Source organism: Cotesia typhae, unplaced genomic scaffold (genome assembly GCF_013202065.1).
Source record: "Cotesia typhae breed Kobodo isofemale line unplaced genomic scaffold, CoteBio_Ctyphae contig_33, whole genome shotgun sequence".
In the NCBI taxonomy this organism is placed as follows: Eukaryota; Metazoa; Arthropoda; class Insecta; order Hymenoptera; family Braconidae; genus Cotesia; species Cotesia typhae.
Genome location: NW_027423741.1, coordinates 85,525 through 109,710, shown reverse-complemented (window position 1 = coordinate 109,710; position 24,186 = coordinate 85,525). Strand labels below are relative to the sequence as shown.

General features: G+C 28.5%; 5 protein-coding genes across 6 annotated transcripts; 2 read left to right on the top strand and 3 right to left on the bottom strand.

The window, feature by feature from the left end:
• The first annotated feature begins 50 nt into the window (after positions 1-50).
• Positions 51-6,821, top strand: Cmb (combover). Its single transcript, XM_074241455.1, is given in 18 exon segments — positions 51-624; positions 1,237-1,357; positions 1,427-1,569; positions 1,636-1,734; positions 1,815-1,919; positions 2,012-2,119; positions 2,259-2,642; positions 2,742-3,050; positions 3,119-3,572; positions 3,650-3,790; positions 3,925-4,411; positions 5,033-5,140; positions 5,256-5,516; positions 5,621-5,637; positions 5,640-5,794; positions 5,867-6,085; positions 6,166-6,282; positions 6,389-6,821. Coding segments are annotated over 18 exon segments (3,489 nt in total). The 5' UTR covers positions 51-474; the 3' UTR covers positions 6,500-6,821.
• Positions 6,822-6,893: 72 nt separating this feature from the next.
• Positions 6,894-8,910, bottom strand: LOC141526428 (uncharacterized). The gene is made up of 2 exons (XM_074241458.1): positions 8,046-8,910; positions 6,894-7,520 (listed from the first exon to the last, which is right to left on the bottom strand). Exons 1-2 carry the CDS (start codon positions 8,695-8,697, stop codon positions 7,075-7,077), a joined length of 1,098 nt encoding a protein of 365 aa, XP_074097559.1. The 5' UTR covers positions 8,698-8,910; the 3' UTR covers positions 6,894-7,074.
• Positions 8,911-9,253: 343 nt separating this feature from the next.
• LOC141526429 (vacuolar ATPase assembly integral membrane protein VMA21 homolog) lies at positions 9,254-11,417 on the top strand. Its single transcript, XM_074241459.1, has 3 exons — positions 9,254-9,463; positions 9,546-9,651; positions 9,724-11,417. The coding sequence occupies exons 1-3, from the start codon at positions 9,452-9,454 to the stop codon at positions 9,861-9,863; spliced, it is 258 nt and encodes an 85-aa protein (XP_074097560.1). The 5' UTR covers positions 9,254-9,451; the 3' UTR covers positions 9,864-11,417.
• Positions 11,359-17,067, bottom strand: Hsc70cb (heat shock protein 70Cb). 2 transcript variants are annotated; one of them, XM_074241456.1, is made up of 12 exons: positions 16,578-17,067; positions 15,656-15,854; positions 15,088-15,444; positions 14,666-14,987; positions 14,330-14,585; positions 14,101-14,231; positions 13,721-14,025; positions 13,377-13,484; positions 12,373-12,495; positions 12,061-12,300; positions 11,698-11,988; positions 11,359-11,603 (listed from the first exon to the last, which is right to left on the bottom strand). In XM_074241456.1, the coding sequence occupies exons 1-12, from the start codon at positions 16,691-16,693 to the stop codon at positions 11,415-11,417; spliced, it is 2,637 nt and encodes an 878-aa protein (XP_074097557.1). In that variant the 5' UTR covers positions 16,694-17,067; the 3' UTR covers positions 11,359-11,414. The 2 variants fall into 2 exon arrangements, with proteins under 2 accessions (XP_074097557.1, XP_074097558.1); XM_074241457.1 differs by lacking the exon at positions 13,377-13,484 and having other exon boundaries at positions 16,578-17,065.
• Positions 17,068-17,531: 464 nt separating this feature from the next.
• On the bottom strand, positions 17,532-20,263 carry LOC141526357 (uncharacterized; the record flags this gene model as incomplete). The annotated part of the gene is made up of 3 exons (XM_074241343.1): positions 17,532-18,737; positions 18,885-19,683; positions 19,758-20,263. Coding segments are annotated over 3 exons (2,511 nt in total), but the record flags the coding sequence as incomplete, so codon positions are not given.
• Between the last annotated feature and the right edge of the window lie 3,923 nt (positions 20,264-24,186).

Here is a 24,186-nt window from a genome sequence, read left to right as displayed (position 1 = left end):
ATATAACCAACATTTAATGTTTATTGTAGTTATATTTATTTAAAATTGTTTCTCTATTCAAGTCCATGGATACAGTTTAAATAATATAGACTGGTCACAAATAATAATCATAAACTCTATAATCAATATAACATATCAAGCTGTCAAAGTCTCATAGTTTTAAAATAATTATACATTAACTTTTGAATATTTTGACGTATGATTAAATGAAATACGTCAAAAGTTTGCTTTTATTTATAGATATTTATAATACATATAGAGTAAATATTTATTGTGCAAACATTGCCAAATAATTAAATGCTAAAGTGACTCCTAATTGATCAAGTCCATTGAATCATTTTAATCTGATACTCTTAGTTAAATTTTATTATTTTATTATTTATTTAGTTGGAGCGATACAAATAATCCAAAATAATTTTCTAAAAAATCGTTTGTGGAATTTTTTGTTATTAATTAAAATAATAAAAAGTGATAATGACTCCTGGTGTTAATGATGGGCCGAGAAATACAGGAACATTACCTAAAAGTAACAGAAAATATGATAGAAATAGAGAAATTATAAATTCAAATCAACCATCTGCTCGTACTGTTTATCAAAGTCGTACTCAGCATTCAAATAATTTGGTAAATTTATAAATTATATTATTTTTATTTATATAAGTTGTAATTATATTAACAGTATTTCACAATACAAATAAAATTATAAAATTTCAATAATTATAATAAAGAGTAAATATTTTATTTAAATTATATTATTTAAACAATTAAAAATTATAGTGGTTTTTTTATACAGTGATAAAGTTGTTGAATAGCTTGAGCATCAGTATAAATTTAACATGTTAAATAATCTAAAAATAATAAAATTTAAATAGTGGGGAGTAATTCTATCTTGAGACTTTAAAGTCGATTATTTGTAGTACTAAAGTTGTAAGCTGGTAAAGCTGGTAAAGCTGGTGGTGCTCCTACCACTTTAATGTATCTTTAGCCTTTATTTTAAAATTCTAAATTGTAATTCCATATATAACCATACGTAAGACATATGAAACTCTGTATTCAAATTTCATTTCTAATAATAATAATAATAATAATAATAATAATAATAATAATAATAATAATAATAATAATAATAATAATAATAATAATAATAATAATAATAATAATAATAATAATAATAATAATATATAGTAGTAGTAGTAGTAGTGGTATTTTTAAATATTTTCTGTCTTTTTAAAACAGTTGGACTTGCAACCAGTTGGCAACGACAGGGATACTTGTACTCTTCGAAGTACAAAAAATAGTAATACACGGTCTATATCATCAACAGCTTCACTGTCCTATCAAGATATTGCGGATATTGGTACGTAAATTTATATTTATACATAATAACATTCAAAAATAAATTAAACATTATTTTATGAATTTTTAGTTTCATTGAGCGGAAACAGGCAATATAACAATTATACCGGTGAAGATTGTATTCAGTGGCAAGAAATGTCTCAATCAGTGGATTCACGTGGTCAATCTTCCCCTCATACACAGCCAGCTAAACCAATGAATGTTGATAAAATGGTAATATATTTAAAAATTAATCAATATACCTATTTATTTTATTTTATTTTATTTTTCAACAAACAGCCAGATCGGAATCAAGTGGAAACTCGATTAAATCAAATTCGTGATTACATCAGAATGACCTCTACGATGATGGAATCACTTAATTTGTCTTCTGATCCAGTAAGTTATATTATCTAATGCCAAATATTATTCCCAATATCTCTCTATATAAACTTACTTGAAAACTTACTAATTGATAGCGAGCGCAGACTCAGCACGATAAATTAGTTACTATGGTTGATGATCTACGTGACAGCGAGAGAAAACTTAGTAAACTTTTAGAAGAATATCGTCCTATCGAAGAGGTTAATTTTCTATTTTAATTAATTTTCTTTCTATAAATATTTAACCAATTTAATAATTATTTATAAATACTAATAGCATGATATTTATTTAGTTAAATCATCAGCCTCAGTATTACAGTCACATGAAACGTTTTAGTGATCTTCTGGATATACTGACCTCTCAAGAACGTATTCTTGTTACTAACAGTAATAATCCAAGGGTGTGTGTCAATTCAATAATTTTTTAATATTTTAATAATTAATTAATATTTTTATTATTTTTAGTTCAAGATACTTATTTTGTTTGTGATGATTAAATTATTTATTGATTTATAAATATTATGATTAATTATTAAGCAGAATGGCGAGGGAGCTGATGAAGAGGAATCACTGGAATCACAGCTGAGAAGGAAAATGGAGGTGTCCCAACGAAAATTGGCTGAACTGCAAGAACATCAAGCTAATCTTGTTGGCATGCAGCAACAAGTCAGAGAACGTCTGCAGGAAGCACGTCAAACACAGCAGGCATTAATTTTTCAAGAAAATCAAGCCTTAACTAGTTCATCAACTCCCGCGTGGGACGGCGGAAATTCCCAGCGTCAGCTGGCAAATGACGCAGAAGTATTGGAGTCTGAGACTGCTGCACTGAGAGATAAATTAGCTGCTCTCCAGAATAAAAAGAAACAAATGGATTTACTTGTTGCTGAATTGCAAAACGTTGAAATGTCTGACCGTGCCAGTTGTGTAAGCATTAATTTTTAATTTTTTAATTTATATTATAATATTATAATATATATATATATATATATATATTTTTTTTTTTTTTTTTGTCCATTTATTTAGAGCTCAGGAGGTTCCCGATATGCCGAACGAGACAAATCTGTAGAACTAGAGACTCTTAAACAGCAGTTAGCTCATCTGAAAAATTTAATGTCAGAAGCGACACGTGCCAGAGATGCTTACAACACGATTAACCAACCAGAAGTTGATTCAAATGACAATGATGCTTGTTGCAATGAAAATGAACAAGTTGATGATGAAGCGGCTGCAGCATTATCCTCTAATAACTCTGTTGATCGTAATAGTGAAGCCGATGATATTTCTGCTAAATTTAATAACTCTAAAGAGCGTTTAACTGTTGAGCAAATTCAGGTAGTTTAAAAATTTATTTTCAATTATAATATAAATTTATTTTATTAATTTTTTTTTTAATTTTTTAGGCTGTGACGCGTGAATTAAAAGAACAACAATTGCTTTTACAAGCAGCACGCGCTGAAATAAAGCGTCTCAAAAATTCAACATTAATGCCTAATTCAAGCGGGCCACCAATTCTCTCGCATGGCTCAACTCCTCCGCCATCCATAGCTGGAGTATATTTAATTGATAAAAAATCCAGTAACAATAACAACAACAACAATAATAATAATAATAATAATAATAATAATAATAATAATAATAATAATAATAATAACAATAATAATAATAATATTCATGAAGAAATTTCGCAATTTAAAAAACGTCAATTGGAAGAATTTGTAAGAAAAGAACAATCTTTACCGGCGAGTGTTAATCGTGATGGAACTGCTACTGATTGGAGTAGTAGACGTGGATCTAATTCACAGCACAGTCACTCCAGTACTCCAGCTAATATTTGGCATAATTCAACTACTATTGGTTGATACTTTTTCTTTTATCAATAAAATATTTTATTGAAAACAAAAATATTAATTGAACTTTTAAAAATATTCCAGATGAAGCTAATGATCAAAATGGTGATAATATAACAGCTCCAGATAATTTACTAGATATTGGACCACAAATAACAGCAGTTGATGGTTTAGGAAATAACTGGTGGAATGTACCGGGACCTTCAGTAAATCCTCAGCAACATGGTAATGACAATGGACAGTAGAATCAATTGAAAAATTGAAAATAGATATTGTAGTTTGAATTTAAAACCTAAAATTCTTTTATAATAACTTAATTATGAATATTTCTTCATGTGACTGCCTAAATTCTTCAGTAGGTACCAGTTCATTGGAATACTATCGACAATTACTGATGAGTTCGCAAGCTCAGCAGTTACAAATGATGAGTACAACAATGCAACAATGCTGTCAATTGCTGTGGGCCCAACAGCGTGAACTTCAGGCAATAAGAAGCTCAATAGCTCAAATACAGCAACACTTGCAGATTAATCAAAATCAAAATCAGTCACAGTCTCAAATACAATCACAATCACGCGTTTCTAATGAAACTCGTGATAATTATTCAAACTTGAGCCGTTCAACTCATCACTTGGGTAATGTTATTGACGCTGCTTTACCACCCAGTTCATCACTTCCCAATCTAGTCTCTCTGCCAACACCTTCGCCGGCTCCATCACAAAATTCAATAGTCACATCCGCTAATTCTCATCATCAGCATCATCACCACCACCATAATCATCAACAGCTGAATAATCAAGTACCACCTGGTAATCGTACCAACAACTACTATGATAATTTCAGAAGGTAAACTCATAATTGAAAAAAAAAAAAAAAAAAATAATAATTATTATTATTATTATTATTATTACTATTTGTTTAGAAAATAAAAAGTTTGTATAGTATACTTTTTATTGATGATAAATCTATTATACTCTCATTCAAATTTTTAAATTTGCAATTAAAATTGTTCGTCATTTCACTTATTTATTAGATTATTTCGGGGATCAGTGTAATTGTAAAATGATTAAAAAAAAAATAAAAATTAGCGGCCTGTTTTTTTTTTGCATTTATTCGCGGTTCTTTATTTAACTTCCCTTGAAAAAATAAAAATTAACGCGCTTATTGCATTAATGTAAGTTCGCCTGTTTATTTATATGATTGACGAGGAATTTATTGGGGCTTTTTGGTAGGTAATTCCTAGGTATGTAAACGGTTTGACGTTTTTTTTTTTTTTTTTTTTTTTTTTTTTTTTTTTCATCAAAAGATTTAAATAGTATTTTTTTCTCAATTTTACATCTCGAAAATGTTAAAATTATAACCAATATTGCTTACGAAATAAATTTTTGCATGAACTTTAAAATATTTAAAATTGAATTTTCAATTAATATGTGTGACGTGTGTTGGAATTGTTTTTGGTTTTTACAGTTACTCCAGGCAAAATCTATTATCGGGAAATTCAAAATCAGTAACTGATTCATTGCCTGGTACTTCGGGTAGTTCAAGTACAGTAGCAGCTGTTCATGCGGCACACGTGTAAGTTATTTGTCCTCTAACAATTAAAAATAAAATAACTTTTTTTGATGGTTTGTGTTAATAAATTACTAATTGTTTTTTTGTTGTTTTTAAATAAAAAATAAAAATTTTAAAGAAGAAACAAAAGAAATCGTGAGCATGGAGTTGATAACATATCATTAAACTCTCTCTCGAGTACTGAAACTCCGTACTCATTAAATCTTCAACTCTCCTCGAACTTACAAATTCAAGATCGTGAAACACTAGCTACAAGAAATAATAATTCGTATAATGACGTTGCTACACAGCCAGTTGATAACTTTTGGGATGATGGACATTTATCTTTTCGCTCAGTACCCGACAGTAATGAAGAAAATTATTCATTGCGTCACTTAAGGTACTAATATTATCATTAGATAAATACTATAGATGTAATTAATTATTCAAGATAAAACTACTTTTTTTTTTTTTTTTTTTTTTTTTTTTTTTTTTTTTTTTAAGCGGTGAAATGCGTGACGTTTTTTATCACTAGTCACATCAAATCGAACAAGACCAGACTATCTTGTTATTATTTTACGTGAAATAAAAGCCATCAGTGAAGATCACAGGTTAAGGCCAAGACTTTTGCGTTCTTTGAGAGCTCTTCAGGATACTCAGTCAGCAAATAATCCTCTGGTAATTAAATTATCTCTGTTTAAAATTTTAATTATATTAATTAATCCGTTTCTAAATCTATGTTTGAGACAGAATGAAACAACAGATCAAACTGCAAGTGAAAGTTGTCAGTCAAGTGATGAAGATTCAGATGCTGGTGGTCAAGCACGGCCATTACTTAATACTTCTAATAATAATAATGACCATCAGTCATCTTTATTAAATGAATTTTTAATGCCATCTCATGCTGTAGGACAAGTACCCCATACGCAAAATATGCCAGCTTTACTGGTTGATCATTTTGAATTTGAAGTAACATTATTATTATCATCTGTCATTTAATATTCGTTAAATTTAACTAGATTAATAATATAATAATTAATTTTTTATAGGCAGCTGCTCAAATAAACGAGACTAATACGTTCCCTCCACCAATTCTTACACCTGGATACAACGAAGACTTGGCTGAAGCTGATCAATCGCGTCCTGAAGCTTCAAATAGCCAACAAGTAATTTTATTAATCTATAATTATTTTAATTATTACCAATTAAGAATTCATAATAATAATAATAATAATAATAATAATAACAATTATTATTTTTTATCTATTCTAGAATTCCCCAGAAAATGAAAATGTTGAAATACAAGAGAATGGTGACGTACACTTGGCGAATCTCGACATTGCAACACTGGAAGCCGATCGTGAAATCGCAAACTTGATATAAACAATCATAATTTAATAGTTTACTAGAATTCTCATTGCTAAATTTTATAAATTACATTTTATATTAATTAATAATTTATACATTTTTTCGAATTCAACATTTTCTACAAATCTCAGACTGTTTTAGGAAAAAAAAAAAAAAAAAAAAAAAAAAAAAAAAAAAAAAACACTCATGATACACAAGTTTTTTTTTTTTTTTTAAATTGCATTTTTTATCATTAATTTAAAGTCTACTTGAAACTTGTTGTATTATATCGAATCTTACTCCTTACAGCTTATATTTATTACACAACAAAGCAAATAATAAAATTTGATGAAACGAGTTTGAACGGTAATAATATAATAAATAATAAATATTAATTTGAGGAAAAAATAACATTAAGATCAAAAGAAGATTATTTTATTATCAAAAAAGATAATTTTATATTTTTATTATAAAAGTATACATTTCACACAAACTTTCGATTAAATCCATCGTAACCAATGAGCTTAAAATTCTTTAGTTTTTTTAAGTATATAAATATATTTATAGAAATATGTAAATAGTTATAATATGAACAGGTAAGAGGAGACATTCTAAAATTCTGCCTCAAAAGTATTGATATCTAAAAACTGATGGCGGTAAAGGTGATAAGCCAAACAGCCATGCGTCTCCATCAACATTGTCTCATAATCTACTACATTATTATTATTATTATTATTATTATTATTATTATTATTATTATTAGCACTGGTAATCGGTAGTACAGAGTTATTTTTATCAGTTCGTATATTGTCACGAGCACTAACACGTGTATCGTACGATTGAACGAGATCAATTTCTCTGGAATTACCTGGTGATTGTAGTACTGATGGGTTACCATTACCATTATTGCAATTGAAGCTGACAACCTCGCACTGTATCGGGATACTACAAACGCTGTTGGAAATTAAATGGGTTGTCGGTTCATTATGCACCGCGGATGATCCAATATCTCTGGTACAACTCCTTGTATTGCGGTAAACGCGTTTGTTACCACCGTCTCTGAAAGGAAACCCGCTTTCTTATCAATCTATTTTAGCTGACATTTATCTCAATCCATGCTCTCGCGTATGCCTACTACTTTTCCTTTCTTTTTTACTAAAAAATATACTATGCAAAGCTAAATATATAATAATAATAATAATAATAATAATAATAATAATAATAATAATAATAATAAATAACTAAACAAACTATTTTCTATTCATTTTACCAGGTACATTTTTGATTATATAAATTAAAAAATTTTTTTAATTACCCGCGAAAGTACTCCCTCTACAATATTCAATATGAATTAATATTTTTAAATGAGCACGTGGGAGTTTTTTTTTTTTTTTTTTTAACTTTGATCGTTAAATATAATTCAAATCATTTAAAAAGGAAAAAAAAATAGTAATAACAAATGAAATAAAAATGGAAATGCTCATCAGGGGATTTAAAAATTAAAACCGCGATTGACGAAGCCACAAGGACTCAGTACGGGTGTCCACAATGTGTCGATAAGTCGTACTGAATTCTCTCCTACCTGGACAAAACTTCTTCAACTGTCCGTGTGAAAATCCCTGGTCAACTCCAGCACGATCGTAATTATTGCGCTTACGGTTTCGCCGGTGAATCTCCATTGAATTAACCATTCCATTATGATTATAATTGTAAATGTTATTGTTATTATTATTATTATTATTATTATTATTATTATTATTATGAGGATGAACGGCGTCGGCGTCGCTGTGGTTCACCCGGTAGATAAAACCAACGCTATCTCCCGTCCCGCGTCCTCCCGGATCACCAACGCTGTTACTTCTGTTACTTCTGGTGTTGATTTTGTTGTTGTTATCGAGACGCATCACCATCTCTGGAATCACGTAATGGTTATTCTGGCAGTGTAATTTATAATCTCCATTATAATAATTATTATCAATATCATCTGTTTCCATGGCTAATCCGTTATTTCCATTATTTTGTTGTTGATGACTTTGATATGTTCTTATATCACTGTTTGTATTATTAAAATAAACTTTACTTTGTTGAGAATTATACAAATACTGATTATTATTATTATTATTAAATTTAATAGTTGTTGTTTCATTAATCGGTGGTACGTAACCGTAATAACTATTTGATGACACGTAAGACTGTACTATTCTCGTAGATGTTACTTCGCTTACTGCTGCCATTTTACGGTTATTATATTTATAAATATATCGATCTATATATAAATATATTTATTTAGTTTTTATTTACACGTAATATGTTATATTAATAGTTGTTAGCTAGTTGATTATATGTTAATATAAATATTTTATGTATCTGGACTAGAGTTTGCCGCGATATAAATAATAACTATAAGTAGTAAGCAAAATTACTTCCACGGCTTATAATAGGGAAATGAAAACGATCAAAACTAAATAACGAGTCTAACCGAATCGTTGAAACTTTCACGAACCTTCTACGAAATTATACGAATATCAGGCGGGAAATACCGAATTCGTTACGAGAATACCCGAGTAGCTTATAAAAGATATTCGCGGTTAACAAATACTACAAATACCGGCGTCTATTAAAAAAAGTCAAGTCAAGTTGATATTTATATCATTTATTTATTTCACTCAATTTTTTTATTATCAAATTTTATTAATAAATATAATTATAATTGACAAATATTATTAATAATTTAAAATACTATAAATTTTAATAAATTTACTATTTGATTTACTTTTTTTTTTATTAGGTGCTGCCCTCTGATATATTTGTTATAAGAATTATTTTATTAGGTTAATCAAAAAAGATAATGTTATAACTATTTATCTTCTCTTATAAATGATTCTGTAATCATTGAATTTAGTGTCGTGTCATTTATAACGAATAAATCACGTGAGTTTCAATTTAGTTTATAATTTTTTTTAACAAAAATAAAAAAAGTAAATCAAGATGATTCTCCGGGTTAGTAAACAATTATGTCTATTTATTTGTTACTATTATTGTTTATTGTTATTTTATTAATTTATTGATTATTTTGTCATAGGAGCTACATGATTTACAAATATTCAAAACAGTATTTTATTACTGTGCTAATATTATTTTCTTACCGATAATAACATTTTTCGTAAGCAAAATTATTATTTTAGAAGGTAAATATACTATATTTTAAATAAGCTGTCAAATAATTAATTAATTTATATATTTATTTATTTTCTTTTTAGGTATGTTGAAATTAGATAGTATGCAAAGTAGCGTTACGGCTGCAATTATTGCGGTAATTACATTACACATTGCACTGGGTGCTTTTATTTACAAAGCGTACTCAGATACTCCAGATAAGGTAACTGAGAAAAAAGATTAATTTCATTCAGAAATTATTTTTCCATTAATTCTCCGTACATTTGTATTTAATTATGAAATCATTTAAATAAACACATATTAATTTAATTAATTTATGTAAATAATAGAATTATAAATTGTTCATACTATTGAAATTCATAAGTTAATTTATTGTAAAGCTTACGATATGGTTAATTTTATGTAAAAACAATAAAACTAATCCTAATCATTATCTGTACTTATTATTTTTTAAATTAAATAACATAGCAAATAAAAAAAAATTTTAAGCATTAAATAATTTTTATACAGTCAACAATAAAAATAGAGACAACACTTGGATTATTTATTTAATTTAATTTAATAGTGAAAAAAAAATTAAGCAGTAATTATTGAATGATAATTCTTAAAATTAAAATATTAATTACTAAACAAATAAGTGTCAAATTAATTATTATATACACCATTTATTATCGGTATTATTTATCTAAGTATTTAAATAGTAATAATGAGTAATGAAAATTTTGAATCAACTCTTAAAGTAATCTAAAACAAAACATACTGGCGACTTAATGAGGGAAAAAAAAAAAACCATACATATATTTGAATGTGTTATAGCAGAATAACAAATATGGTATCTATTATATTGAAATTATAGTTGATAAATGCAACACACATGTACCAGTTCGTTAAATTAAATTTTTAAATTTTTCATTATTCAGTTGTGATGGAATGAATAATATGTAACAGATAGCATTACAATTCAATACGTAAAATCGCCTGCGATATTAATTTAAACTTTTTTTTTTTTTTTTTTTTTTTTTTTTTTTCAACTTAGTTAGCGAGGTATCAATAACAACTATACTGTTTTTGTACGTTTATAATAAGCTGCGATGTATTTAAATCTTAACGTTATTCATTTATTCCTTATTATCTCGTTTGTTTATTTAGGTAATTAATTTAATTTAAATTTAAATTGTTTACTATCGTTGGACACAGCGTCTGATTATTTAGACGGTCCTCACAATTAAATAAGGCCAATATTTTAATTATATTTAATGACAATGATTGACTAATAATTTTATTATGGTTATTTATAACAACATGAAAATTTTTTATTTTTATTTCTCGAGGTAACTAAAATGATTATTGATGATAAAAAATTTTCAACATTTTTATTTTTCCTAAATGTTTTGATCAATAACAACACTCAAGTGAGGTAGTAGAAAAAGTTTTAAAATATCGAATGTTTGAGTGAGCTCTATATTTTAAGTAAGAAAATTATGAGAAAAAAAAATTATATATTTATATCACTATTGTAAATCTTTTTATCTAAATTAAATAATGTAGTAAAAAGTGCAGTCGTTAAATATATGTTATGTGTCGTGAGGCCCAAACGCTTGTGTATGTTGACGAGAATAATTTATTTAGTTATTTTTTTTAAGTACTCGTCAGTATTAGTATCCATTCAATTACTTAATGTTAGATGAATTGAGTGTGATTTATGTTTGATCTATGTAAAATAAAAAAAAAAAAAAAAAAAAAAAGGCGGGGAAAATGAAAGGAATTAAAAATGTTACTCGACATCCATTTTTTCATCTTTCGCGGGTGGTTGTTGTTGATTATTCTGATTAGGACCATCACCTTGGGCATTTTGATGATTTTTTTGTTCCTCGGTGGTTTTTTCTTTCGATTTATCGTTTTTCGGTGGGTCCACTTTAGGCTTTGGTTTGTTGAGAACTGATTGTACAATTGTATCTAACGCCTAAGAGAAAAAAAAAAAAAAAAAAAAAAAAATTTTAATCAATAATTTAACTGATTTAAAATTAAATTAAATTTATAAAATCAAAAATGATTACCTGTTTTTCACCATGAATTTGTGCTACAGTGATACTGCATGTTTGTGTAAGTGGTGTACCTGCAATAACAACACGAGCTTCTTCTAACCACGTCCATTTATCCTGTATCGTTTTAGCGGCTTGTTTAAGCTCCTCGTCAGTCAAATGAGAATATTTATCATCTTTTCCTAACGATACTTTAATATTATCATAGGTTTTTTTCGCAATTTGTAGAGCACCAGCTAAATCATTAACAGCTAATTTTCTTCCTTCATATTCGCGTTTTTTCTCTTTAATTGGTTCTCCTTGAGCCTATAAATTTGACAAATTTTTAAAATTTAGAAAAATTAAAATAATAACAATAATTAATAAAAATAAACGTACCTTCAACGAAGCTAATCGATCAACATATACTTGTCTATTACACTCTTCGCCGTCACCATATAACCAATCTTCAACTTCATCAAGAAATTTACTGAGAGCTTGTCTGTCATTATCCGTAATAAACGGTCTTAATTGATCTTGATCAGAAATTTTTGATCTTAAATCATAGACGTACTCTTCCAAAGCATTTTTAGCGTCAATTCTTTCTTTTTCTTGCTTATCTTCAGCGACCATTTTACCCTATAACAAAATTTATTATAAATATTTATAATTTTAATTATTAAAAAATAGATATAAAATATAAAATCATACCTCTTTTTCCATAGCCATATCTAATTCATGCTGAGGAAGTCCTCCAGCATTTATTTCAATAGGAAGATCTATTGAACGAACTGGTACTTTCTTTTTATCTTTGTCATCACCTTTATCATCACCCTGAAAAAATATAATATAAACAAAAAATATCAAGTTATTAAATACTTAATTAACACACACAAAACAAATACCAATGGCGTGATAAACACATTCAATGAATATTTAGTTTAAATGATATTGATAAACAGTAAAAATTTATTTTAATAAAAACCTAAAACGTTAACTTTGTGAAAAATTAATAACTAACTATTTAAAACTAATTTAAATAATCTACATTTCTTCTGCAACTCAATTAAAAATCAAGCGATAGGTATAACAATAAAAAATAAAAAATAAAAATAGCATAGACATCCATAGCACGGTTTGTGACACAGCTTCTTGGACCCATATGCATCAATATCAATCCTCAATTTAATTTAAATTTAAAACGTTGACATATCGCTGATATGCAAATTCGCCAACACACTAATTGTTTTATATTTTAATTAGAAATTTAAATAAATACTAAGCAAACAGAAATATAATTATTAGTATCAATAAGCAGTCAAAAAAAAAAAAAAAAAAAAAAAAAATATTGAGTTTGCAGAAGAATTTTAAACACCATTTGTATCTTGAAAAAACTTGGTAAATTCATATACAATTAATAAATCTAATTGATCTAGTTTCAAGTAAATGATTTGATGATTTTATACCAAAAATAAAGTTTGATAGAAGATGGAAATGAAAGTATGATTACTCTTAAATGAAATAAATAATAAAATAAAAATAATAGTCCTGAGTGCGCGTAAATCAAGTGCGCAAAAATAAATGGCGATCTCGTTGGAGTATAATTTTTAAGACATGGTGGCTCAAGATTAAATAGACATAGCGTAAAAAAAAAAGTAAGGACAGGTGTGTATGTAATGCGCATGGGTCCAAGCAAATGTTAGTGTGTCGCGTACCGAGCTGAACCAAGAGCGTATCCTCGAGGAATAGGACGATGCAGACTTTGTATTTCTTCCATCATCATCATCAGCATCTGAATCCCGCCGTCCCTTTTCCGCGCTAACCTAAACCACAACAGACTTACAGTCATGCTCGCGTAATTAAATATTTTTTTTTTTTTTTTTTTTTTTTTTTCCCCTTAATTTTTCTACACTACTTCCCATAATCTATTTTTTTTATTATATCTTTTTTTTTAATTTAATTCAATTAATATACGTGCAAGTCTGAGATGATTTTTAGCAATGCGCAACAATATGAAATTAATATATTCAAATTATTAAGTTAATGAAATAAAATATACCTCTGGTGCCGGTGGTTCATTAGCTTGAGCTTCCTGATCAGGTTTATCTTGCTGTGGTGGTGTGGAATCTGTCTCCATGGTGGGTTGCTGTTGCTGTTGCTGTTGCTGCTGCTGCTGCTGTAGTTGTTGTTGTTGCTGTTGTTGTTTTTCTTCTTCCTCTTTTTCTTCTTGCGTTAATTCACGTTTCTCAGTCATAGAGGCTGATGCAATTGTCAGTATACCGTTCAAATTTAATCGTACCTTTATTTTAACTTTGGACGGTTCTCCTTCAGCCGTAGGTTTTACATTCTTAATATGAAAAGTACCTGAAACCCATAAATGAATTTTATTATTATTTATAAAAATAATAAAGATAAAATTGAATTTGTAATCATTCTTACCAATATGAGTTGTAGGGTATGTAGGAATCGGTGTATCATAACTGGCAGTCAAAGTAAATGGATGATCACGTTTAAGCGTCAAATACTTAGAAAATGGGAATTGATGATTGTATGAAAATATTTCAACCTCTCTGATTAAATAAACAAATAATAAATTAATGATAGTTTTTAAAACTATTGGCAGAAAAAAAAAAAAAAAAAAAAAAAAAAAATTTAATCAAATATTTACCCTTGCTCGCCTTCTACTGGGTCCCATGACAATTTAATTGGATACGGGTGAATGTCAGTGACAGAAAAATCACGTACACGTACAGCTGGACTTAGTATAGCACACTGAAGTGCACAACCACGAGCAACAGCTTCATCTTGATTCAATGTTGTTGAACCTGGCTTACCAAATACCTCTTCTACCAATCGTTTAAGAGCAGGAATTCTACTAGATCCTCCAGCTATTTCCACAGAATGAATCTCTTCAGTTTTTAATCCTGAAATTTAATAACAGTTAATTATTAGTTGCTGTAATTATTATTAATAATTATTGTAATTTAAAAATATAAATAACTACCAGAGTCTTGAAGAGTCTTTTTCAATACTGTTTCAACCCGCTTGAAGAGGTGATGACAAATAGTTTCCATGTCCTCACGTTTCATGTCACCATGTACATCTTTTTCATCCATAAAACATTCAATGTTAATCGGAAGTTTTGTTGAGTTAGCCGACATTTGTTTTTTCAATTTTTCAACTTCAGCAAGTAATCGAATGTAAGCCTTGGGATTATTTAATGGATCAATATTGTAACGAGCTTGGAAGTCTTTGCAGAAATGATTAGCAAGAACACGGTCAATATCTCTGCCTCCACAATTACTGTCTGAGCAGCAAGCCAGCATCTATTTTAATTGGAGAAAAAAAAAAAAAAAAAAAAAAAAAATTAGTTTATAATTTTTACGATAAAAATAAATTAATTAATTTAACAAAAATTAAATATACCTTGAGTTTGCCTTTGTTAAATGCACAAACGCTGACTTGTAAACTAGCGTAACCACAATCAACAAACACGACGTTTCGTGGTGGAGTTTCTGGTGCTGGCAAATCTTGCTTGTAAATACCATAACACAAAGCAGTAGCAGTTGTTTCATTGAACAAACGCAAAACATTGAGTCCGGCAATACGCGCAGCGTCCAAAAGAGCATGACGTTCAGCTTGAGTGAAATACGAAGGGACCGAGATTACACAATCATTGACTGATGTCTGGAGAGCATTTTCTGATATTTCCTTCAATTTAGTGAACAACATTGCCGTTATCTGTTCTGGTGTAAATACATGTTCCTCTTTCAGATATTTTACCTAAAATATTCAATTTATACACTTATTATATTATTAATAAAAATAATTATTTAATAAATATGGAGCAAATGGGTAAAACATTTTTTGGATAAAAATAAACTCGGTTAAAGATTTAAATTTGGCATCTTGCCGTTAAATTAATAGTTTTATACTAAATAATATTTAAAGTTTGCTGAAAAATAAAGTAATATATAAAATAAATTATACATACTCGAATACCGATTCCTCCATCAGGCTGTTCAGTAGTTTGATAATTAAGGTGTCTGAGTTCTTGTTGAACTTGAGGGTCATTGTGCTTTCTTCCCAACAGCCTTTTGAATCCATAAATCGTATTCTTCATATTAGTTATCATCTGATTCTTAGCAGCAACACCGAGAATACGATTTTTCTCGCTGAATGCCACGCATGATCTGTAACATTAATAAAAAAAATCAATATATTTTTAAATTCTTTATCAATCAATAACAAGATAATTTACATAACTGATTCATTTATTTTTTTAAGTTAAAGAATAAAAAAATGTCAAAAAATTTCTTAAAATAACATTTAATTATATCAATAGTAAAAAAGTATTTTATTTTTAATATATTATCGAATGCTTTAGTATTAAAGACCTTGGGTGGTATCCTATGAATCATATCAACCTCCAAATAAGGTCAAAAAATTAGACAGTCTGTATTAATAAATAATCAAATAAATTAAAAATTATATCAATTATAGTAATAAGTAAATAAATAAAAATATCTTTAAATAATTAATTGAATCAATATTAAATAGTAATATACAAATTAAATTAAATAAAAAATAAAATTAATTCCCAATATGCATGTAAATCGTCCAGTCATCAAATGCTACTGAATATTTAAATTTGATTTATTTCCTTGTGGGATTTGAAAAACTTATTTATCAATCAAATAGTGCATTAAATTCAAGATAATTTTATTTAAAAAAAAATTGATAAAATGTGTACAATTATTTATTTAAAAAAAAAAAAAAAAAAGTTGAAAGAAAAAAAAAAAAAAAGTTGATAGAAATGAATGCCGGTGTGCGCCGGCGCTGGTTGTTGACCATACACAGTTGAAATATATCTATCAATCCAATAAATAAATAAATAATTAAATAAAATAACTTACGGCGTGCCCCTCAAGCTGTAATCATTAGCAATTGTTTCAATACCACCGGCTCTGGCAACGGCAACATAACAGCTATCGTTACCAAAGTCTATTCCAATGACGGACATAGCAGCCATCGTACAAGCTCGTCTTTACTTTATTTTTTGGATTATTCTCGAATCACAATGATCGAATCACCACCAACCAAGTTATGATCTTTTACTTTCGGTTAAGCTGTTACACACCAATCCAACTCTTTATTTTATTTGTAATAGTTTATAGTATTAACTTTAAATAAATATAAACTTATCAATTTTGATAGTTTGAAGGTTCGTTTGATCAACGTTGATTAATTATCTCTTGAGTTACAATAAAAATATTTTATTTTATTAATTTAATAACTTTTTAAGTGCACGAGAGTATAAAGTTGAGTTACCACAAGATATCTTGCGATCTTTACTGTAGGACTATGTTCTCTTTACTGCCGTTGAAAACTGACCAATCATGGCGTTAGTCCGTGGGATACCAACACGATACGAATATAGGTTCGATTAAATAAAAAGACGCTCTAGAATATTCTAGAAAATCTCGCGCCACGCTCACACTTTATATACACTGTTTAAACTGTTTAACGTATTTGTTAAGCTACCTTCACATTTTCAAGCTTATCCATACTGCAAGACCAACCAATTGCATTCCTTTATACTCCTCTATCGATTATTTTATTCGTCAGTTTATTCTCATTTCTGTTGGATAGTAAATTTTTATTGGAAGAAAAGAAACTTGATGTTTCTTCTGGATGTTACTAATTAAATTTCTTTTTTTGAATAAACCTTTAAGTTTTGATATTTAAATTATTATATTTTTATTTTAATAAATATAATTCTACTAAAAAGGTAAATTATTATAAATATAAAATATAAAATAAAAATTAAAAAAAAAATACAAAATTACAAATAAAATATTTGATTTTTTTTATTTGTCTAATGCAGGTTCTAATAGTTTGCTGAGAAAAAAATTTTCTTTGTCCTCACAATATCTTGCTTTGAGTATAAATTCCCAAGCAAACGAATGACCAGGATAATCATACTTTTGAGCGTGTCTTTGGCAGTTTTCAAACCACATCAGCAATTGATTTATATTTTTTCTGTGAGAATTACGTAAATTACGTTTTTTATTGTCTTGAGCAATAATTTTAGCAGTGATAATTGAGGTTTGCCAACGATTAAAATATTTACGCGCTAACAATAATTGTTTAGCTGCCCAATAAAATTCATCTCTCTTTTCCTTGATAGGATTAAAATTTTTAGACTTGATAAAATTGCATAATATTATACTAACAATATTTTTTCTTTGGGATTTAAGTTTATCGTGATTGTCAGCAGTTTGTTTAATTTCTGTGGGATTTAGATTTTTACCCAGCAGTTGTAGTTGTTGAGTAATGAAAGTCGAACCACCATCCCAATTAATAGTTTGAGTTTTTTTGTTACTTGGTTGTTTTAAAATATCATTATTATTGTTACACTTGATTAAGCTATCAAGAGAATCATAATTATTTATTTTAAGAATTTTTATCAATATATCACCAACATAGGGGATCAATGGAGGACAATTTTCAGCTTTACTCCAAGCCTTTTCATAAATTTTACTTTGGGTATTTTTGAATACTTTGCACAGTCTTGAAATTGTATGATAAGCAGTTGAATGGTGAGTTTTTATTCGTGACCATGTATCTTTTAATCGATAAATTGGTGGTGATTGCAAACCTGCCAAAATTGAACGGCATGAATGAAAATTACCAGTCGAGTAACATTTATAGGCAGCATTTATAAATCTCGTCAATATTCTGGCTCTCATATTTAAATTTTTTATAGCAATTATTTCGCTGGTTACCAAACAGGAAACTCGATGACTAAATGCTATCCAAGCACGAACATTTGGAGTATTTTTTGATAGTTTTTTAATAATTAGCATCTCAATTTCAGTTAACGAAATCCGTAAAAATAAATCCCGATCGATAAGTGTCAATTGTTGAGCTATTGTTGAACTACTTAAATCCCATGCTGTTATTTTTAAATTCATTTTCAATAATTTACGCATTTGATTTAGAGAATCGTTTTTTTTATAATTGTTATTATTATTATTATTATTATTATTATTATTATTATTATTATTATTATTATTATTATTATTATTATGAGTAGTTATTTTAAAATCCTTGATTGAAAATATTTTGTTCAGTATACAATTTGTTTTATCGCATTTAATAGAATCAAAAGTTCCATTGCTGGTGTTTTTGCGTAAAAAAAAAATTTTATTTGAATTTTTTTTCATCGAATGATAATCGCGTAAATTAATCAAGTGATTTTGTAATTCACGGTAAGAAGTTATTGCTGATTTTGGACGATACCAATAGTTTGGTGTCCAAAATAGAATAAAATGCTTTTTATTATTATTATTATTATTATTATTATTATTATTACTATTATTATTAATTTCAACAGATGGTACCAATTGAGTTAGTAAAGTCAAAGAAACAGACGAAGTTAATTGTTTTTTTGAGACTTGCAACTGAAAATCATTTTTTAAATTACTGTGTCGACGTATTGCAACAGCGCTTGAGGATCGTTTCCGTTGGATTGATATTTTATCACCAGGTGTGACTGCCCAAGGACCCAGGGCATAAAGAAAATGAGCTGTTGGTACTAAACCCCATCTTCTCAAATGTTTTTTATCGTTGTTATTTTTTTCCCAAACAATTACACCACTCTCAATGAATTTATAAGGATCCATTAGTTTGTACGCAGACTTTACACGTACCAAATGATGTGGATCACCGTAATGAGGCTCTAGATACAAACCCGTAATACAATTTTCGTCAATTCCAAATTTAAATCGTGATAGTTTTGGTACTAATGTGTCACTTGAAATATTTGACAGTTCCTGCGATGATTTTTTTGTTATCAATTTGTATTCTTTTTTTTTCATCCGTGTTTTTCGTCTACCACCATTTGTGTCATTATAGTGAAAAGATTGAATTTTTTTCAGATTCTTATGTCTTGTCTTCGTTGGCCAGGTATTATTAGATGTTTTAACTATTAAATCCATCGAAGAATCCGATTCATTTCTAGTAATATAAATATAAATATAATTAAATTAAATAAAAAAAAAAAATAATAATAATAATAATTAATAATAAACCTTAGAAAAGTAGTTTCGTTAATAATTGGAGTGTAGAATCCATAACCGAGTTCGGCGTAAGAAGGCCCTAAATATAAATCTTTTTTGGGCCATTGAGATAAATTTCCATCACCAGCACCACCGTATTGAGCCCATAAACGACATAAGCTACTTTTTCTGTCAATTCCGGTGCTATGCTTTCTGTGTATTCTATCAATTTTATCAATTTTATCAATTTTATCAGTTTGCGCGTAAAAAGATGATGAAGATGATGATGATGATGATAACACATAAAGAGTACTGGTGCTTGTTGAACTTGCAGCTGATGATTCTGATAGCGAACTCCCTTTATCTTTTTGTAATAACAATATTCTAATATTTTTACACCACAAATTCCAGTAATATTCTTTTTTTTCAGTTCCACCAAGCTCATAATAATTTATTTGTCCATCAATAAATCTAAAAAACAACAATACTTTATTAAATCTATTTTTTTTTTTTTTTTTTTCTAAATATTTTAAAAACTTTTATTGTACCTTGCTTTTAGAGTTTTTCTACGTCTACGGCGATAAATACTCAGAGTGATATAATTTAATGGATAAATGGAAACTAATTCGAATGATTCAATCGATGGATCTAATTCAGACGGGCAAATAAATTCAGAGTTTATTTTTATGATATCAGAAGCTATTATAAATTTCGATGATGTTAATCCTAGAGAGACTTGTCGTAATCCTTGGCCATCTCTCGTTGTTTCGGCAAAAGGAGATTCAACTAAAACCCTTCCAGTAAACTCTTGATATTCGGTGAGTAATAATTTTTGGATTCTCTTGTACTCCATTATATTTATTTAAATTATTTCTGTGTTTATAATTGTTAAACAATCATCTTGAAATTGAAATTTTTTGGTTAACAAAAAAACCAACGTGAAGTTAAATACGCTTTATTTATTTTTATTAAAAGGATATAAATATAAATAATAAGACAGATTTTTTTTTTTTTAATTTAAACTAGTTTTATTTATAAGTACTCTGTCCTGCAGTAATTATAATCGAAGATTAAAAAATTAATAAAAATATTTTATACACATTGAAATAATTTACAAGGAAATTTTTTGTTTAATGATAAATAATAAAATAATAATTATATAATATAATTTTTTAAATGACATAAATAAATTACGCTCAAATTATTATAATTTAAAATATTACTTTTTTTAAATGACAATACTTTTGATTTAATTTTTTTCCAAGATTGATACATTTTTATTATATATATATATAAAAAAAAAAAAAAAAAAAAAAAAAAAAAAAAAAGCTTAAAATTTTTCAAAGCTTTAATACAGAACAATAATTCGGTGATGTGCATTAATATTATAAGTTTATGTTATTGAATTGATTCACAGTGCTTGATTTTAACATTATTCTATAATAAATCATTTATAGTTTTTATAATAAGTACACAATTTACTTAAGATTATTAATATAGATTACATATTGTATTTTTTTTTTTTTTTTTTTATTTTTATAAGAATTGACAATATCTAACGAATCTTATAAAGATTATTAATATTAATAAATACTGTAAAAAATACACAAGTATAAAAAAAGGTAAACGAGACCGAAAATCTTTAGTCGTGCAATAACGCGTACTCGTATATACATACGAGTACGAAAACGTATAAAAAAATTTACAGTTGTTATTTAAGATTAGATGGTCGGATTAGGCGCAAGTACTTATACGTTAAACGTTAATTAATATTACAATAAAAAGAAATTTAGCAATCCCAATATCATCAGTATTGTTATTATTATTATTATTGATTCGTATTTAATTACACCGGCACACAAAAAAAAAAAAGTTGTCTGTACTTGGGACGCGCCACATATATTCCCATGTAATTTGACCCGCTGAACCCGAATTTGAGGTCCGTTTGGCCCCTACACCCTAGGATTTTGAGAAAACTGTAAAAAACCGAAAAAAAACGGGAAAATTGGGGGTTTTGGTGATTGAAAAATTTTTTTAGATTCTAACTATGCATGATTTTCATGTATTTCGATCTGCTTTATACTTATCTGAAGTGTACTCAGACCAGCAGCCATTAAAAGTCTAAGTAAATCCCGAAAAACCCATGAAAATTGCGAAAAAAACAAAAAATTCCCAATATTGTGATAAAAAAATGTATTGAGCTAAATATATGATGATTTTCATATAGGTTTATCGACGACATATAAATCTCCAACTTTTATAACTCAGACGTCTCGAAAACATCAAACAAATGTGCAAAAACCCCGAAAATTGGAAAAAAATCAAATGTAATATAATAAAAATCGAGTTATTATTCAAAATAAATAAAAAAATCATATCATTCGATCTGTGGTGCATAAAAAAAAGTATTTCGTCCTAAGACTTAAAAAAATTAATTTTTTCGGAAAATATCATCAAAACCCTTTGGATTTGAATTTTAATTCGTTCTCCGCTTATATCTCACCCTTTTATCTTCAAACGTCCTGCATAAAGGGTTTCTCTTTCGTTTCCTCTCTTCTTCGGGTAAATCTCTCTTCAGAGTCCAACAATGATCTACCATCATATTGACATCCACTCATGTTTTGATGGAATGTTTCTTCTCTTTCTTCACTGAAATTACCAAGATTTTCAGGAAAGTGTGAAAGATGAGATTGTAAATAGTGCAATTTTGTATTCACATTCCCTAAAAAATTTCGAGATACTTCCTTAAAACTTCCCCAAGCTGCTCTCTCAATCTTGTGCATCTCATACTCAAGATTAGCATCCTGGAATTGAGTCCGAATTTGGGGTACATAAAAATTCCTTCTTTCAATTTATTGTCACTTATAGCTGGAAATTTTTCGTCCAAGTACTTAACACAGTTGCCATTTTTATCGAGAGCTTTGACAAAATGCTTCATAAGGTCAAGGTTGATATAAAGTGGTGGCAGCAAGTACTTGTAAGGATTAATGAGAGATTCTCGCATAACGTTGTGAGAACCATGATTCAAATTCTTTCTTGTTGGCCGTTCTTTTCTACTGTAGGGAATTTTCCGATCGTGACTATTCTACAAACATACAAGAAGGGATATATTGTGAACCAGATTGTTGGCTTAACTAGTGTAGCAATTTTCAGATCACCACAAACTTTTCAATGATTTTTGGTCAAATGAGCTACTGGAGTCGGTGCTTTGAGACTTCGCTTAGACAAAGCAATGAAAAACTTTCACTCCTCGTCCTGAAAGTGTTCGGCTTTAACTCATCAATCAAACTTCTTACATCTGAACAGTCCACTAATGAATTTTCGCCGTTTTAAAAATGTTATCAGATTTTTTTTTCCCTATCACGATAAAAATAAGCTGTTGTATTTTTAGTTAATAAATTTTTTTCTTTAAGCTGATGTTTCAGGGTTTTCACTTCTAGGAACTTTTTGGGCTCAGAATCGATTTCTTGCTTAAATGCTTGTGCCTGTAACCAGGGCACCTCCACGTGGTGACGGCGGGCAACAGGACCGTCTGGCATAGTCCCTGGGTTAACGGCTTGAATGCCGTCATGGCAGGCACAAGTAATAAGTGTTTTACGATGCAGGGACCCGGAATCCCAGTATCGGCGTCTGGTCAGAGTGAGAAAGCAGGCTCGCAGGCGTCGTCATCAAGTGACTGCAGCTCTTCATTAGTGGGTGACTTGGCTTCTGAAGGGTTTAATATGACAAGAAGTGTCTCTCACATATGTAACAAAAACTCCAATTGCTTCTGTTACATATGTGGAGAATTTGAAGTAACGAAAAGTCGTAGATCTTTTTCAAACAAATTGAAAAATGTCTACGAAACCTGCTTCGGTATCCAGATTACGAACTGGGAAGCAACTTGGGTACCACATTCACTTTGCAATCGGTGTCACACGATGCTTACTCGTTGGGAGCAGACGAAAAGTAAACAGTGCTTGAAATTTTCAAAACCTGTGATTTGGTCTGCACCAACGAGTCAAAAAAACTGCTATTTTTGCACGACGGAAGTTTCAGGTTTTTCTTCGACAACCAAACATAAAATTCAATATGCCAACGTAACATCAGTTGTGCCAGCAGAAAAAGTTTTGAATGTCGAAGAACCTGCAGCTCCTGAACCAGTGAATGAACATGAAGAGATGGAAGTTGAAGATAACTTTGAAGAAATCGATCCTGAACCCGAAGAGATCCATTCTGAGGATGAAGAATACATCCCGAGTGGTGTTCCTAGAAGTAAAGACCCTGAAGTCTTCGATCAACTTGAATTGAATGACCTTGTACGAGACTTAGGACTATCTAAGGTAAAAGCTGAACATTTAGCCTCAGCTTTAAGGAAAAAAATTTATTAGCTAAAAATACAACAGCTTATTTTTATCGTGATAGGGAAAAAGAGTTCCGGAAGTATTTTACAAAAGACAGCGAAAATTCATTTGTGTACTGT

Bases quoted from the DNA above. Each gene is read 5' to 3' on its own strand.
- LOC141526428 (XM_074241458.1), bottom strand. From the start codon at position 8,697: ATGGCAGCAGTAAGCGAAGTAACATCTACGAGAATAGTACAGTCTTAC. The intron at 7,521-8,045 runs GTAGGAGAGAAT...TTCCTTTCAGAG, and splicing joins GTTGAAGAAGTTTTGTCCAG to ACGGTGGTAACAAACGCGTT.
- LOC141526429 (XM_074241459.1), top strand. The intron at 9,652-9,723 runs GTAAATATACTA...TTTTCTTTTTAG, and splicing joins CAAAATTATTATTTTAGAAG to GTATGTTGAAATTAGATAGT.
- Hsc70cb (XM_074241456.1), bottom strand. From the start codon at position 16,693: ATGGCTGCTATGTCCGTCATTGGAATAGACTTTGGTAACGATAGCTGT. The intron at 14,586-14,665 runs GTAGTTATTTAT...ATTAAATTTCAG, and splicing joins AAAGACTCTTCAAGACTCTG to GATTAAAAACTGAAGAGATT. The intron at 14,232-14,329 runs GTAAATATTTGA...TTATTTAATCAG, and splicing joins CCAGTAGAAGGCGAGCAAGG to AGAGGTTGAAATATTTTCAT.